General features: G+C 38.1%; 1 protein-coding gene across 1 annotated transcript in view; it reads left to right on the top strand.

Annotated features, from left to right (window-relative positions):
* Positions 1-18,419, top strand: part of CCDC170 (coiled-coil domain containing 170) — a 96,724-nt gene that overhangs the window by 52,057 nt on the left and 26,248 nt on the right. The window contains 1 exon segment of the mRNA XM_082475051.1: positions 10,307-10,617. Coding sequence (XP_082331177.1) covers positions 10,307-10,617 — 311 coding nt within the window.

Genomic DNA, 18,419 nt, shown 5'->3' with positions numbered 1-18,419 from the left:
GAAGCAGATAGTGTTAGATTTTTCCATTGTTGCTGAAACTAAGTTTGATTGCCCATATCTTTAGTGTAAAGGTGCATTTTTTTTCCCCTGCAGTTAAGTAAGGTATCTGTGGGGTGATCATTGGCAGGTTATTTCTGTTCCGCATCAAGTTGACCTAGTGATGTCATCATCCATTGATTCTTTTCTGGATTAACTTACATCAGGGGTGGCAAAGTGGTAATATTCTAATTTCATCCTTCCTTCTACTTATTAGTTGACATTCTTACATAAAGAAAAGCTTTTTGTTTTCTTACCTTTTATTTTCAATTCTATGGACACATGGATTTTTATTTATTGATACTTAATATGTTATAATCAATTATTCTCCTTTTGGCTTTCCAATCCTCCATGTTTGGCCAGGACGAGTCCCTACAAGATGGTCTCTGGGACCTTATAACCTGACTCCTTTAGTCTTTCAATGCTTCCTTGCCTTTTGACAGAAGATGATATCTTAGGCTCAATTTTCAGACCACAGAACTAAAAGCAACCTATTCTCTATGGAGCTTTGGCTCCTTTTACTGGGGAATGGTGCTTAGAAACCAAGATTCAGGCTTTAGGTGTGCTCATTGCTATTGGGGTGTCATTGCTTTCAGTGGACAGAGCTAGAAATACTTTTTTTAGTAATAAATTAATACTGGTATTTTTAATTAAAAGTAATATTCTAGAGTTAATTAGAATATTACTTTTAATTAAAATTAATTAATTAAAAATTAATTTAAAAAATTTAAAATTAATTAATTTATTAATAAATTAATATCTTTTAACTTTATATTAGTATCTTTTGGATCCTAACAATAATATTTACTCATTTGCTTTGTCTTAACATATACATAAAATTATTTGAAAATTACACTTTCAATATTCTACCTATAAGTAAACCTTCTTGGTGAAGTTTAAGACTCTCAGACTTTTCTGGAGATGAGCAGTAGGAAATGACAATGTATTGCAAGAGCACATTAAAAATACAGAACTTATTCCTCTTCTTATATGTGTCTTTACTTGTAAATGACTGATGATGCAACATTGTTCAGACTTGTGAAACACATTCACATTGGGATCAAGTTCCTGCCAAAATAATACAAATTATTAAAAAAATATGGGCAATAAAAAATTTGAGGTCTTTAATAAAGTGCTCATTCATGGGATTATGACTCCAAAGATTTACTACTGAAAAACACTGTTAAGTGGTTTTGCTGGCACATTAATGTTCTCAGGGAGAGTTTTCATAATGCTTTCTAAAGCTCTGTTTTTGAGGTTGGAAACTTACTTTATTAAAAGTCCAGAATGACTGCTGAGGTAGAAGTATCTGCAGGGCTGGGGTGCTGTTTCTACCAAACTCAGCTTTTCTTATTATCTTAATGATTTTTTTTAAGTTACTTTATGAAAATTCCCAAATAAAAATCCAGGTGATTTATTATACATATGGATAATATATTATTTGACAATCTTTAATAGTTAAAATTGCAGTACGTTTTAAAAACTTTTATAGATTGGCACCTTTTTTTGTTGCTGTTGTCTCTAAATAATCTAATGCTGAGAAAAGTAGTCACTTTATCTACATTAGCCACACACATTTCCTATAGACCAGACATTTCAATCAGTGAATCAGAAATTAAACTTACGTAATGGATTTAAAATAGCTTATTTTCCTTCACACTGTTCACATTTTCCTTAATTCTATTGGCCAGAATTGAAGCTAGGAAAGAATATTGGTTTTGGAGTCAGCAGGCTTGGTTTGGAAGGATGTCTCTTCTGCTTTCTTGGTTTGTTGTCTATAGCAGAGTGTGTAAGAGGGGAGAGGCTACGAGAGACACACTGAGCAGGGTGGCTCAGAGGCGAGGCTCTTGGGTTTTTAATATAGGCTCCAGAATCATTTGGCTGTGTGATCTGAGGCATATGACTTTACCTCTTTGAACTTCAGTTTCTTGTATGTAAAATGGGAAAATAATTTAATGATCTACCTCTTACAGTTATCGTTAGGATTGAATGATGTAATCTACATATGGTACTCAAGACAAGCCCAGCACATAATTGATGCTCAGTGTTTTAATTTCCTTTTCCTAGTTATTTACTTTTATCTAGGGATTAAACTAAATGTATGGTTATTTTAAGAGTACAGACATATGGAAAGAGTTCCTGGAAGTGAGAAATAATCAGACAGGATAAATTACTAAAGAAGTTAAAGATCTCTTTATAATCATAGAATCACAATGTTGGAAGTGACCCTAAGGTCTTTTAGAATCTAGATCATCTAACTCTCTATTTGAAATAAGAATCATCTCTAAAATGTCCCTGTCTAGCTAGTGCCCAGCCTTCCCTTGAACTCCTCCAGAGGCAGGGAACTCACAGGAGGTCCACCTCCTCTGTGCAGTCTTAATTGTTTGACAGTTCTTCACTGTAGCAAGTCAGGATCAAAATCCCTATAATTCACGTCCTCATCCTGGTTCTCTCTTTTTTTCCAGTTTTATGGAGATATAATCGCTAAACAGTACTGTATAAGTAGAGCATAATGGTTTGACTTACATACATTGTGAAATGATTACACAATAAGTTTAGTGAGCATCCATCATCTCGTATAGATACAAAATTAAAGAAATAGAAAATTTTTTCCTTGTGATGAGAACTCTCAGGATTTACTCTCTTAACAGCTGTCCCGTATAACATACGGCAGCGTTCATTATACTTATCATGTTGTACATCACATCCCTAGGATTTATTTGTCTTTTAACTGGGAGTTTGTACCTTTTGACTGCCTTCATCCAATTCCCCCTTCCCCTACCTCCCACCCCTGGCAACCGATGAGTTTGTTTGTTTTTCAAGTATATTTGTCCTACAACACTATGTTAGTTCCTGTTATGCAACATAGTGATTTGATATTTCTGTGCATTTCAAAATGATCATCATGGTAAGTCTAGTTACTGTCAGTCACAATAAAAGGATATTACGTAATTATTGATTATATTCCCCAATGTACATTTCATACCCATGACTCATTTATTTTGCAGCTGGAAGTTTGTACATCTTAGTCTCCCTCACCTACTTCTCTCCTTCCCTCATCCCCCTACCCTCTGGCAACCACCTGTTTGTTCTCTGTATCTATGACTCCATTTCTGTTTTGTTATGTCTGTTCATTTGTCTTTTAGATTGCACATATAAATGGAATCACACAGTGATTCTGTGTCTTTCTCTGTCTGACTTATTTCACTTAGCATAATACCCTCTAGGTCCATCCATGTTGTTGCAAATGGCAAGATTTCATTCTTTTTTTATAGCTGAGTTTATAGCTGAGTTATATACATTCTTTTCTTATAGCTCAGTTTATAGCTGAGTTATGTGTGTATATATATATATATATATATATATATATATATATATATATATATATATATATATATATATAAAATGCTGCAAGGAACATAAGGGTGCATATATCTTTTCTAATTAGTATTTTCATTTTCTTTGGATAAATATCCAGGAGTGGAATTGCTGGATGATATGGTTGTTCAATTTTAAATTTTTTGAGGAATCTCCATATTGTTTTCCACAGAGGCTGCACCAATTTACATTCCACCAACTGTGAACAAGGGTTTCCTTTTCTCCACATCCTCACCAACACTTGCTATTTGTTGTCTTATTGATAATAACTGTGCTGACTGGTGAGAAGTAATATCTCATTGTGGTTTTGATTTTCAATAGTGATGGTGAGCATCTTTTCATGGATCTGTTGGCCATCTGTATGTCTTTTTGGAAAAATGTCTATTCAGGTCCTCTGCCCATTTTTCAATCTTGTTCTCTCTTTTTTTTATTTTATTTTAATGTTGAGTTGTATCAGTTCTTCGTATATTTTGGCTTTAACCTGTTAAAAGATTTATTGTTTGCAGATATCTTCCATTCAATAGGCTGCCTTTTCATTTTGTTGATAGTTTCCTTTGCTGTGCAACAGCTTTTTAGTTTGATGTAGTCCCATTTGTTTATTTTTGATTTTGTTTCCCTTGCCTGAGGAGACAGGTCCAAAAAAATATTACTAAGACTGATGTCAAAGAGCATATAGCCTATGTTTTTTTTCTAGAAGTTTTATGGTTTCAGGTCTTACATTTAAGTTTTTAATCCATTTTGAATTTATTCTTGTGTATGGTGTGAGGAAGTAGTCCAGTTTGATTGTTTTGCATGTAGCTGTCTAGTTTTTCCAATGCCATTTATTGACGAGGCTGTCTTTTTCCTACAGTATATTCTTGCCTCCTTTGTTGTAGATTAATTGCCCATATAAATGTGAGTTTATTTCTGGGGTCTCTATTCTATTCCATTGATCTACATGTCTGTTTTTGTGCCAGTACCACACAGTTTTGATTACTGTAGCTCTGCGTAATAGTTTGAAATCAGGGAGCATGATACCTCCAGCTTTTTCTTCTTTCTGAAGAAGGTTTTGACTATTTGAGGTCTTTTGTGTTTCCATACAAATTTTAGAATTATTTGTTCTAATTCTGTGAAAAATACCATTGGTATTTTGATAGATATTGCATTGAATTTGTAGATTGCCTTGGGTAGTATGGTCATTTTAACAATATTAATTATTCCAGTCCATGATCATGGTATATTTTTTTATCTGTTTCTGTCATCTTCAGTTTCTTTCATCAGTGTCTTATAATCTTCTGAATACAGGTCTTTTACCTCCTTAGATTTATTTCTAGATATTCTATTCTTCTCAATGTGATTGCAAATGGGATAGTTTTCTTGATTTCTCTTCCCGATAGTTCATTGTTAGTATATAGAAATGCAACAGATTTTTGCATATTAATTTTGTATCCTACAACTTTACTGAATTCATTGATGAGTTCCAGTAGTTTTTTGGTGGCATCTTTAGGATTTTCTATGTATAGTATTATGTCATCTGCAAACATGACGGTTTTGCTTCTTCCTTTACAATTTTGATTCTTTTAATTTCTTCTTCGTGTCTGATTGTTGTGGCTAAGACTTCCAATACTATGTTGAGTAAAAGTGGCAAGAGTGGGCATCTTTATCTTGTTCCAGATCCTAGAGGAAATGCTTTCAGATTTTCACCATTGAGTATGATGTTAGCTGTGGGCTTGTCATATATATGGCCTTTATTATGTTGAGGTATATTCCCTCTATGCCCACTCTCTGGAGAGTTTTTTTTTTATCATAAATGGATGTTGAATTCTGTCAAAATCTTTTTCTGCATCTATTGAGATGATCATATGATTTTTATTTTTCAATATATTAATGTAGTATATAACACTGATGGATTTGGAGATGTTGAAACATCCTTGCATCCCTGGGATAAATCCCTCTTGATCATGGGTATGATCCTTTTAATGTATTGTTAAAATTGATTTGCTAATTTATTGTTGACGATTTTTGCATCTATGTTTATCGGTGGTATTAGCCTATAATTTTCTTTTTAGTGATTCTTTGTCTGGTTTTGGTATCAGGATAATACATGGCCTTGTGGAATGAGTTTGGAAGTGTTCCTTCCTTTGCAATTTTTTGAAACAATTCGAGAAGGATAGGTGTTAACTCTTCTCTAAATGTTTGGTAGAATTCGCCTATGAAGCCATCTGATCCTGAAATTTTGTTTGTTGGAAGTTTTAATATTACTGATTCAATTTTATTACTGGTGTTTGGTCTGTTCATATTTTCTATTTCTTCCTGATTCAGTCTTGGAAAATTGTATGTTTCTAGGAATTGGGGCTGGCTGAGTGGCCCAGGGTGTCCCAGAGCTGGTGTTGGCTCCTTCGTGTGTGGGCTGGGTCCTGACATGGCAGGTTCCTGGGTTGCAGTGGTCCTGGGTCTGTTGTCTGCCTGCTTGTGGGTGGAGTTGGTTCCTGGGGTGGCTGGCTGAGGGGCCCAAGGTATCTCAGAGCTGGTGTTGACCTCCTAGTGGCTGTGGCCAAGTAATATCAGCTGGCTGCGGGTCTTGGGGGTCCCAGGGCTAGTGCAGGTGCGCAGGTTGGCGGGGCCTGGTCCTGGGCATTCTGGTGGGTGGGCTAGGGGATTACGGGGTCCTAAGGCAGACAGCCAGCCTACTGGTGGTGCTGTATCCCTTCCCAGCTAGCTACTTGGCCTGAGGCATCCCAGTACTGGTGCCAACAGGATGGTGGGTAGGTCTGGGTCCTGGCGCTCATAAGCTAGAGGAGCTCACCATTCTAAAATGGTGAGTAATTAAAATGAAAATAAACACTAAAATAATATCTGCTCATATTATAAAAAATTAAAAATGTTCATAAGGCTCCAAAGTAAAATTTAAAATCATCTCTCCTTCTACTTCTAGCCTCACTTTACACTCTTGTTTTAACCTCTGATATTACCATTAAGACTTTAAAGCAATACATTTCTGTTCCTGATTCAACAACCTGAGATAGTATTTTTAGATGTTCTGCTATGATATATGATGATTTAATGCCTCCTACTTTTTACTCCCATTGTTCTGCATTCCAGTTTTTATTATATTATTGTATTTACCTTGTCAAGGTTTGTAATATTTTCATTCTGTTCTATAACTATAATTAAGTTTTCAATGCTTTTGTCTTTAGGTTCATTCAACACATTTAAAGTAAATTAAAACAGAATTTAAAATAACATGATTGCATAAATATTTTTATTATGGGTCTAATCCTAGCATGTGATGCAGAACTCATTCCATTTTGACAATGTCCCTCTTAAAATTTCAGCTGGGAACTGTCCATGGTCCTCCATGCACAGTCTGACCAGTTCAGGGCAGAGCGTTTTGCAGTACTGAAGTGAAGCCCAGGAACACACTGGCCTCATGGACAGTTAAATTTACTGTTAACTTGTATCGGGTTTTTCAATAATGGGAATTTCCAATTTAAGTTGAATTCTTATTATTTTCCAAGGTTGATAATGCCACTGGGACAGCTCAGATTTGGGAAAGGTCTTCCTCATTTTGAAGTAAAATGTTACTCTGCAGCTTCCACTCTAATAGATCATGGAATTACAGGGCCAAAGGATATTATGCATATTACATGTTTTAGATATTTATATCAAAATTATACCTATTCACACTTCCACCAGCAATGTATGAGAGGACATGTTTGGGGGAATTTCTGAGTTTATTTGTTAATGTTAACTGCAGTAGGTAGAAATAACCAACGAATTTTTAATTTTATGAAATTTGTCTAGGGTTGGATGAATTAAGCTCAAGCCAGAGGTTTTCTACCCTGATGATAATTAGTCATTTTAGTTTTGAGGGGCAGTTTGATCTCAGGCATATCCAAATCCATAGGATGGTTAGCAACATCGTAATAGGAATCAATTGTGTTTTAAAAACACAAACCTTTGAATGATTTCATTACTTAATGCATTTAATTGGGAAGTTAAATTGAACACCTTGATCATATTATTTACAAATGTTTTTGTTAAAAGTAATTGTGAAGGGGTCATTATACATTTGTTGCATTAGTAGCACTGAATCTAAAGATTTGTTAATTTAAAACATTTTTAAAGTGATCCCTGTCACTGACTCGATAGGGTCTGTGCTCATTTGCCAGTGCGATTTCTTCTGTGGAGGTCAGCCCTGCTTTTGCTCTGAGGGAGCTACTTGTTTCTTGTTCTGTGTGTCAGTGTGCTCTGACAGCAGTCCCGAGGTCCTGGCCGGCGACACCAATGTCACATTACTTCAGCGTATCCTTGAGGTAGCCATGCAACCAGACTCCACTCTAGCCGCTGTCTCCCAATAGCTCTACAAGTAATTGCATTTGCAGTCTGAGGACATCTGTTTCCAGCAGACCGGCCGCGTGCCTCTGAATTCTGAAGCGCTTAATCAGAACACTGGGGGAGCAGGTCCCCAAGGCCTTGTCGCTGGCTCCCAAGTCTGCATTTCATATGAGAAACAGCATATAGTTCACTGGGCTGAAATGTGTCCAGAAAAAAAAAGTCTGACCTGCTGCCATGTGCCACTATATTCTATGACCACAAAAGAATTTTCTGATTTTTATTAGACATAAGCATTGGTGCTTTGGATTTGTTAAAGAAGACTGTTTTGACCCTGGTCTCTAAGGCAGTGAGAAAACAGTCTGATATTGGGGTGGAAAAAATTCCTCATAGCCGAAATATTTTAATTGTGTTTATTGGTCTCCTGGTGTAAGCTGCCGATTGATTAGTTTATTCCAAACTGACAGTAAGTCTATAGTACTCAAGTGTCTGATATATTTTTTGTGTATTTTTAGGATCTTTTGTAAATTCCTGGTAAAAATGTCTCTCCATTGGTCATGGAAACTCCCCTCTTTTGCATTAGGGACTTTCTTTCAATGTAAAAGTTAATATGTAATTTCCTATCGAGTTTTAGAACTCTGAGGGGATTAGGATTAATTTTCATCCCTGCATCATCGAACTTAGGACCTCAGTTTTCTAGACACACATTAGATGGTAGTTTCTAAGTAATACATGGGCCCAATTTATTATCGCCAATGCTGATACTAGTTACTCTAATTGAGCAGCTACTGTAGTACTATCTGAAAAGAAATCTGTAAAGTGTTAAAATATTGTATTTGTGATAAAGTGTACATAATTTAATTAGCAGTAATAATGGGACTTCTCTGCACAGCCGACTGGTTTGGAAAGGGAGCGGGGAAATGGAGCTGGTGCCAGGACCTGGAGAAGCAAAGCATTTCACAAACTAGTTTCTATAATTAGTTTAGTTATTACATCTCTGAAAGGGGCAGCTTTCTCTAACTACCTACATCCACTCGATGACTTTTCATTCAAATTGATGCCCAAGACTTCCTTGATTTAAAAAAAAATCACCAGAAAAAAAAAGGAAGATATTCTCTTTCTTTTTTTTTAAATAAAAAGTAAGAGGTAGCATTCCAAGTAACATTCTTCCTGTCTTCAAGCTCTAATGCAAAAGGGATGATTGCATTTTAACTAGCAGCCTGAAATGTTACTGGCCAGTTTAGATGTAGAATCTGTTATTTGAAGATATTGTTTCTTTTTAGTTATTTTTGCCCCTAACATACTATTTTAAATAAAAACCAAAAATATGTTTGCCATTTACCTAGACTACAGTATTATAAAAGTGCTGGCTAACCGACTGCTTAATCTTATCTGATGTGAATTCACTTACTTTGGAACTTGATGTCCACAAGTGTTTTGTTTTTTTTTTTTAAGTGAATTTTAAAGAGATCCTTTTTATGCCTCTTTGGACCATTCTACATAGAGTAAATAGAAGTAGGTGTACTGGTAACTTTCTCAATGCCCTTTATTTTATTTTTTAATTTTTTTTAATTTTTGGCTGTGTTGGGTCTTTGTTTCTATGCGAGGGCTTTCTCTAGTTGTGGCAAGCGGGGGCCACTCTTCATCGCGGTGCGCGGGCCTCTCACTCTCGCGGCCTCTCTTGTTGCGGAGCACAGGCTCCAGACGCGCAGGCTCAGCAGTTGTGGCTCATGGGCCCAGTTGCTCCGTGGCATGTGGGATCTTCCCAGACCAGGGCTCGAACCCGTGTCCCCTGCATTGGCAGGCAGATTCTCAACCACTGCGCCACCAGGGAAGCCCCAATGCCCTTTATTTTTACAAACCTAATCATACATATAATATTCTTTGAAATTATTCTTCTCAGTATGGTACTCTATCTCCCTCTAACTTTTAATCCTCCCACCCACCAAATGGCTACTCCTTTCTATTTCCTTTCTGCAGGTTCTATCAGTATTGGTTTTATTTTTATGAGACAGGGGGATACACAGTCAATGAATATTGAAAGAAAGATTTTACTCTCCTTTATACGATGATGTTTTATGATAATTCTACACTGTTATTTAAAATAGTTTTAAGGGGAGACATCTTCATTCAAATAACTTTTAGTGACTTATTAGGACTCTGAGGGTTTACTGTTTACTCAACATCAATTTCCATTTATACCAAACTTAAGAACACCTTGGCCTGTAAACATATTCTATATATGGATCGAATCTACTAGTATGTTAGCCAATGATTTGTTTTTATTAACTCTTTCCAGAGGTCCACATAGAAAAGGCTTATATGTCAGTTTCCTTTTTTTTTTTTCTAGCCCTGATTTTATATCCCTTCTCTTTTTCAGACATCTAAATTTACCTAACATAGCTTTACAATTTAACAACTTTATGAAGAGAGGATAGGGCACCTAAAATTAAAAATGGAATGAGCATTTAACCCTAGCTCCTTGAACTCATTAGCAAGCAAGGTAAATGAGACGCAAATGCAGGTTCCCCTCCTTGGCTGTTAATGCTATTGTCCTCACTTTCCGAAATTATTTTAGGACTTGCTCAGTGCTGTAGAGGCGAAAGAAGCTCTTGAAAGGGAAGTTAAGATCCTCCAAGAAAGGCTGCTGGCTGGCCAGCGGGTCTGGGATATCTCAGAGCAGGAACTGAGCCTCTTGAAGAGACGCTCTCTGGAGTTGGAGAAGAGTTTGAAGGCCAGTGTGGATGCAGCCGCAGCCTCACAGAGCGAGTACTTCTCCTTTAGGGAGAAAATTGCAGCCCTCCTGAGGAGCAGCTCGGGCACGCTTAGGCCCACGGAGGATGCCATTCTGGAGAGGATTCGAGAAATGGGCGGCCGGGAAGAGAGCGGGTGAGTGGGTGATGGCTGCGTACAAGCTTCTTAAGGACAGTCAGTTCCTTCATTCGGCATACTCGGTAAGTGAGTGGGTTGTCTGAGTTAGTTAAAAGTAGCATTTAAATGTGGTTGTACTACTTTCAATTGTATATTATACTCCCGAAGCCTGACTGCATACTACCATGTGGGTTCTGGACTCAGAGCTACCCGGGCTGAATCTTGGTCTCTACTGCACACTCACTTGGTCCAGATGTGACCTTGGGCAGGTTCCTGAGAGGACAGCCTCTGAGATTTTTGTTTCCTGGTCTGCTGTACAGGAACAGCCCAGGGTCCACACCCCTAGTCTGAAACCCTTGGAGCCTGCTGTAGTTTTGATTTCAGAATTTTTCAGTGTTTAGGAAGGTGAAATTGTCCCCAGAAAGGTAATGGAGAAAGCACCCTTACACATTCCTCCTCAGTGGGGTCTGGGACAGCACCCCATAATCACCACATTCATCTTCTGTGGCAAAAGCTGTGAGCAGCTCTGCTGCGTGGGACCCACCAAGACTGTGAATAGCCTCGGTCACTTCAGGTCAGGGTTTGTTGCCAAATCCTGTCAGGTCAAGCTTTGCCAGCAAATAACTTTTGGAAAAAAAACGTCAGCTTTCAGATCCTTTTGGATTTTGGAACTGTAGATAAGAGTTCCTGGACCTGTAACTGTATCTGCCTCTTCAGGTTATTGTTTGTTGTAAGCATGAAATGAAAAAAAAATGTTAGGAAGTCCTTAACACACTGTCTGGCAAATAGCAACAATAAACATTAACTATTGGTGCCCTGGCCCATCCTCCACTCTCTCATCCTCTCCCCTTCTCTCCTCCTTTTCCTGATGTGTTGGTACCTGGAACAGTCTTCCAGGGGACCTATTTAACAAGTGAAGTGGATTTAAAAATGGTTTAAATCACACATATGATTGAAGCTTGCTTAATTTTGTTACCTTATTTATATTATTAACAATTCTCATTTTCTATAAAGCTTTGCTTAGCTGAGTTAATTTCAGCCCACACTCTGTTTAAACTATCCTCAAATCCAGATTATTGAAGTCCTAATTAATGAGGTTTTAAGGTAAATAATATCCAAATTCTATGTATAATTCCATTAGGAACTACTTCTTCTATTGAGTTCATTTTTTTGCTTGAAAGGAGAAAATGCACTTTTCCTCCTTTTAATGATCCTAAAAAACTCAAAGTGATCACTAACTCAAAGTTTGGGGTTGCATTTGTAAATTTCCTTTAGTGATAAAACTTCTTTTAAAAAACAAATTTATTTATTTATTTTTGGCTGCGTTGGGTCTTCGTTGTGGTGTGCGGGCTTCTCATTGCAGTGGCTTCTCTTGTTGCGGAGCACGGGCTCAAGGCGCACAGGCTTCAGTATTTGCAGCACGTGGGCTCAGTAGCTGTGGCTCGTGGGCCCTAGAGCGCATGGGCTTCAGTAGTTGTGGTACGCCCTAGAGCGCATGGGCTTCAGTAGTTGTGGTGTGCCCTAGAGCGCGTGGGCTTCAGTAGTTGTGGTGTGCCCTAGAGCGCGTGGGCTTCAGTAGTTGTGGTGCACGGGCTTAGTTTCTCCGTGGCATGTGGGATCTTCCTGGACCAGGGGTTGAACCCGTGTCCCCTGCATTGGCAGGCGGATTCTTAACCACTGCGCCACCAGGGAAGTCCCGATAAAACATTTTTAATTCCCTTTAAAACTCTGCAAAATTCACATGTGCTCCAGGAGCAGCCCTAGTGACTCCTTTGTTCAAGTATAGGATTCTCTGTGGATATAAAATGTTCACCCCTGTAACATGCGTGGGTCTCTGAGAGTGACTCAGTTTATCTTGTGGTGCAGTACACATATAGGTCCTGGATTGGGGGAGGGAATTATTTACAGGACTAGGAAAAACTTCAAGTGATTTACCTTGGATAGTAATAGACGTACTTCAATAGCTAATGGATCTTTGCCATTTCATTTTATTGCTTCCCTCTTCTATTTTCCCAAATGTTTTCCTAAAACTATTTTAATTCCAGCATGTGAAACACGGCATAAAGTTGTCAGCATGAAGTATATGTTTATTTTCTAAAGCAAAACGATGTAAATTGGTTAAGCTGGATATGCCTTCTCCCTCTCCTCATAAAAATGAGAATGATTCAGTGTTTTTAGTGCCTTTGTCCGCCTTTCCTACCCTGTAATTTTTTTCAATAGCTGCTCTCACTATTTAAAAGCCTGAAATCAAGCATATGGCTGGCATCTTGTGTGACTCATCTTCAAGTAAAATCAGGAGAAAATGGATTCCATATATTGTCTTAGAAATGTTTCTGAAGAATGGGAGCTTTACACATTGATGAATCTGTTTGCTGAGGAGGCTGCAACGCCCTGCCAGCTGCCATGGATAAACACACAGTCCACTGTTGAGTAATACCCATGTGCTCCGGGCCTGGCAAATTCTCCCCTTCACCGTGACTCCTACTTACTGAACATTGCTTTTCTTGTTTACCTCTTCGCTATTCATTTTCACTCTCCTCTATTTGCAGTTCGGGGTAGAACTCAGGACACCACCCACACTTTTTCAGTAAGTCATTTCTACTTGTTCCGTGCTTTTCTGATTATAACAAAATCTAATTTTCTTTTTAAATGCTTTACTATATCTTAGAGCAGGGTGTCTCAGCTATTGACATTTTGAGCTGGATAATCCTTTGCTGTAAAGGCCGTTCTGTGTATTGTAGGATTTGTAGCAGCATCTCCAGCTTCTACCTGCTAGATACCGATAGTACCTCCTCTTCTCCCCAGTTTGTGACAGCAAAGATGTCTCTAGACATTGCCAAATGTCCCTGGGGGGTGGGGGTGTGGGCGGTGAAATTGCCTCTAGTTGAAAACCACTCTCTTAGAGGAATGTTCTACTGTCGGGTTCCCAGGAATTCTAAATGAGTATTTCGATGTTATGTAGCCTGAAATTTCAGGACACTTGTAACAGGTATTTTTGAAATAATGATTTCTTACACAATGACGGGAAGCCGTGACATTTTCAGATTTTAGTTTAGAATCTTGAGGCAAAGTTTTTTTTTGTTTGTTTTTTGTTTTTTAAGTTTTAGATGTTTCCAAACTGGCTAATCACCTGGCTGAGAATTGATTTGTACAGAGAGGACAGGACCATGAGTGATTTCCATGTCGTCTCCTTAATTATAGACAAATTAGTACAACCTTACAAAAATTTATCTAGACAGCTCGTCTGTTCTGCTTTAGAGCACACACAAGGCTGTACATCCTTCACTGGAGCTTTTCCAGTCTGGTGGGGGAGCTTTGGGGAACCAATCCGATGCCATAAAGGACCTGAGATGTTTCTGCAACTCCCACACTCCCCCTTCTGATCTCATCATTCTGCTCTGTTCTTAATCCTCCAATATCCTAAACCAAACGTTTGCCCAGAAGCTTCAAGTAGACTTCCTTTGACATTTAATTGTCCAGTATTATGTTATATAGTCACCCCTGGCTACAAGGGCATCGGGGAAAGTACACAGATAGAGATTTCAGCTCTCCCAGCCTCTATAGTGTATTAATTTCCTAGAATGGCCATGACAAAGTACCACTACCTGGGTGGCTTAAACAACAGAAATTTATCGTCTCACAGTTCTGGAGGCTTGAAGTCCAAAGTTCAGGTGTTAGAATTGGTGTCTTCTGAGTGCCGCAGGGGAGAATCTGCGTCACACCTGTCACCGAGCTTCTGGAGCCTCAGGTGTTCCTTGGCTTGTGGATCATGATCTCTCCATGTCTTCACATAATTTTCCTTCTACTTGTGTGTCTCTCTTTCCAAGTTTCCCCTTTTAATAAGGACACCAGTCATATTGGATTAGGGCCCATCCTCAAAACCTCATTTTAACTTGATTATCTTTGTAAAGATTCTGTTTCCAAATGAGGTCACATTCTGAGGCACCAGGGGACTTGCCCACATCTCTTTGGGGGTGACTCAATTCAAATCATAATAAAAGTTGACATACACAACTTTTATTATGTATGTCATACTTTTATTATGTATGACAGGTGTAGGGCTAGCCTGTCAATAAAGTTGGCCATACATACTGACAAGAAAGAAGGATAATTTGATTGGTTCCTGATAACTTATTTTTTATATTTCTTAAGTGAAAATCTAGCTTGCATAATCAGAAGAGAATTGTTCATGTCCAAAAGGCACTGGCCCTTAAGTGACCTAAGTGGCTCTTTCTTCAGTTTTGAGCTCTCGTGTTTCCATTGGGTTTAATCTTAGGGCAAAAGTGCCTCTCTGGAAAAATCAACAACTACTTGTCCTTGGGAAGTAAATTAATTCTTTTAGGGCATTATGACTTCACTTCCAAAATCCAAGCTGCTTGTTTTTGAAGTATGGTTTATTTCAGGGCCTTCTTTTTGTTTTTAAAAAATTGAGATATGTATTCTTTATTACAATCCACCCCCTCTTCCCTGCCCTATTCCATGTATCTCTAGTGTTGAAATCCCTGGCACATCTTGTCCCACAGAGTATCAGAGATATATTAACAAATGATACTAAGAAAAAGGAGGAGAAAAAAAAAAAAGGAAAGAAAATCACATTTCTTGGTGTGAGAAACACAACACAACTTTACAGTTTTGATGGGACACATATATTCACCCGGGCACTGGCATTCGATGTTCCCAAGAACTGTCAGATTGGAATGTTAATTTATTTTAATAAAAATATGTAAATTTAACTTTGAAAAGACTTGGTGGTATCATATTCATGGAGATCTAGGTAAGCGTATGAAGGTAAGTTCTGTAGTGCATAGAATATAGGGAAGTTCATAGCTGTTTGCTCCTCTCTGGACACCAGAATCTTGGCAGGGAGGTTGGGTAGGTTCTGCACAGGTCAGCCATACTGGTGTTTTTAAAAGTTATACTCTGCTGAGTCTGCAAGTTCCGTGGAACACTTTCAGGTCCACCCAGGGTGAGGATGCCGGAGGGACCCCCTCACCTCTGATTCAACACATTTATTCCTTATTTGTCTTTCCCAGAAAGACTTCTAGTTGAAAAACAGGCTCTGTGGGCTGAAAAGAGTTTGAGAAACATGATGTAACATAATTCCTGAAAAGCTCCATAAACTCTTTATGACAAAAGCAAAGGACTGAGTGAACCCACATACTGGAGGAGTAATACTGATGATAAAAGTGGATGCAGCTGAGAATAGAACTACCATACGACCAAGCAGTCCCACTACTGGGCATATACCCTGAGAAAACCATAATTCAAAAAGAGTTATGTACCACAATGTTCATTGCAGCTCTATTTACAATAGCCAGGACATGGAAGCAACCTACGTGTCCATCAACAGATGAATGGGTAAAGAAGATGTGGCACATATATACAATGGAATATTAGTCAGCCATAAAAAGAAATGAAATTGAGTTATTTGTAGTGAGGTGGGTGGACCTAAAGACTGTCATACAGAGTGAAGTAAGTCAGAAAGAGAAAAACAAATACCATATGCTAACACATATATATGGAATCTAAAAAAAAAAAAAAAGGTTCTGAAGAACCTAGGGGAAGGACAGGAACAAAGACACAGACCTACTAGAGAATGGACTTGAGGACACGGGGAGGGGAAGGGTAAGCTGGGATGAAGTGAGATAGTGGCAGGGACATATATACACTACCAAATATAAAATAGATAGCTAGTGGGAAGCAGCCACATAGCACAGGGAGATCAGCTCTGTGCTTTGTGTCCACCTAGAGGGGTGGGATAGGGAAGGGTGGGAGGGAGACACAAGAGGGAGGAGATACGGGGATATATGTATATGTGTAGCTGATTCACTTTGTTATACAGCAGAAACTAACACACCATTGTAGAGCAATTATACTCCAATAAAGATGTTAAAAAAAAAAAAAGTGGATGCAATATGTTGAACTTCAATTGTGTATGGAATACCGGGCTACTTGAATTATCTAATTTAGATCATCTGCTCATCATAGCAAAGTCTATGAGTTTCAGGGAGGTTAATTTCTTGCTTCAGTTAACACGCTGGTAAGTGGTAGAGTGAGCACTTGAAATCAGGACTGTCTGACTTTATAAAGTCCCTGTTCCACAGTCTGGTCTACATCAGGTGTCTGCTTCTTCCTTCAGGGTCATTATCACTCTCTGAGTCTAGTTACTGCACTTGCTCGAGGTCATTACTGACTGATTTCCATTGAAGACTTTGCTCTCCTCTGGTAAGGTCTGCAGCGTGTTGACTGTGGCTAAGTGATCACACAGTTTTCCATCTCTCCAGCTGAGATTTTCTGCATCTGTTAGCTCTTTGGTTTCATTCTCTTTGCCAGGTCAACTGTAAGATAGGAGAACTGTGGAAGGATCTTCAGGTAGAAATACTTACTTTCTACTGGGAGTCCAACGTGAAACCACATTTTCAGTTGCACAGAAACGTGTTATCCCTTGTACAACATAATATCATTAGACAGCCCCTTAGGAGCCAGTGTCTTGAGGAGGTTGTTCTGTCGGTTACTTTGTATATGGTACTTAATGCATTTCTTGCATTAAGGTCAGATCTACTATTGCACTAAAGGTAGGAAATATGAAATGAGGGTTCTTAGAGCCTCATAGTCTATAATGAAATTATAAATTTCCTTTGGAAATGGAATTCCTTGGATATGATGCTGAGCAGCTTGCCATCAAATAGCTGATTTCAAACACCCAAAGGAATATAGAATTAATTGAATTATAGGCCTCGGACCTTGAGAGCCTTAGAAGGACAAAATTAGAGAGTTCAGAGATTAAGTAATTTAACCTTCCTGATTGTAGCACTTCATCCCCCCATAACATTCTTAACAAATGATTGGCCAAATTCTAGCCTTCTCCAGTGACTGGGAACTCCACTACCTGACATGTGAAGATGCTTAAAATATGAGGTAAAAACAAACCCACAAAACTGCGTATATAATATCTCAACTATATTTTAGCAATACATACAAATAAATTATTAAAAAATATTAATAGTTGTTGCCTCTGGGTGGTGGGATCATGGGAATTAGTTTTGCTTATTTACACTTTTGTTTTTGTCCGTAATGAATCTTCTTATACAGTGAGTATGTGTCACTTTGAAATTATTGGGGCTGGGGGAAATTCTTTACATTAGAGTAAGATTCTTTGATTTATACCTGTTGGTCCTCAACTTGAGCTCTGAGGGCAGCTCAGAACAAATCCTACTATTCTTCTATATAATCGCTTTTTAAAATAGTTGAAGACAGCTTGAATGTCTTCTTGCCTTTAAATTTGGTTGTTTGTAGATAAGCAAACAGGTTTTTTTTTTTTTAAACCTGAGACTGTAAGTCTGAGACCGTCAAGATATTTTAATTTCTGTGAGAATGGTACTGAGTATTATGTAAATATCTACTACTTTTCCCCTTTCTTCTTCCAAAATAAACCATCAAAGCCAAACAAATTTATCACCTCAAACTTGGTGTTTTTATTGAATTTAACATTTTCTGAAAATTAGATTTGGCAGAATCAATTTGAGTAATCTCAAAGTGTACTTGAGATGTTTGGTAAATTTAAGTTCTTGGTTTAAGGGAAGGTCAGGACAAAGAGGGAAACTCCAGGAAAGGATGGAAGCGTTGGGCAAGGTAGGGGGTTGTGTAGAGTTTTGGGTCCTTTAATGGAGAAATAGTGATTTTATGCTTTAGAAGAGGAGGTGGTGATCAGATTTCCTTGCCTTCTTATACTCTGCTATTGACCGTATTTAGAGTCATTATATTAGTGGAATTTTGCCCTTTCAAATGCTAAAACGATGACATTACTCCAAAACTATTCA

The sequence above is a fragment of the Balaenoptera physalus genome, assembly GCF_965194825.1.
Source record: "Balaenoptera physalus genome assembly, chromosome: 9".
NCBI lineage: Eukaryota > Metazoa > Chordata > Mammalia > Artiodactyla > Balaenopteridae > Balaenoptera > Balaenoptera physalus.
This window is presented reverse-complemented; position numbering and strand designations above follow the sequence as displayed.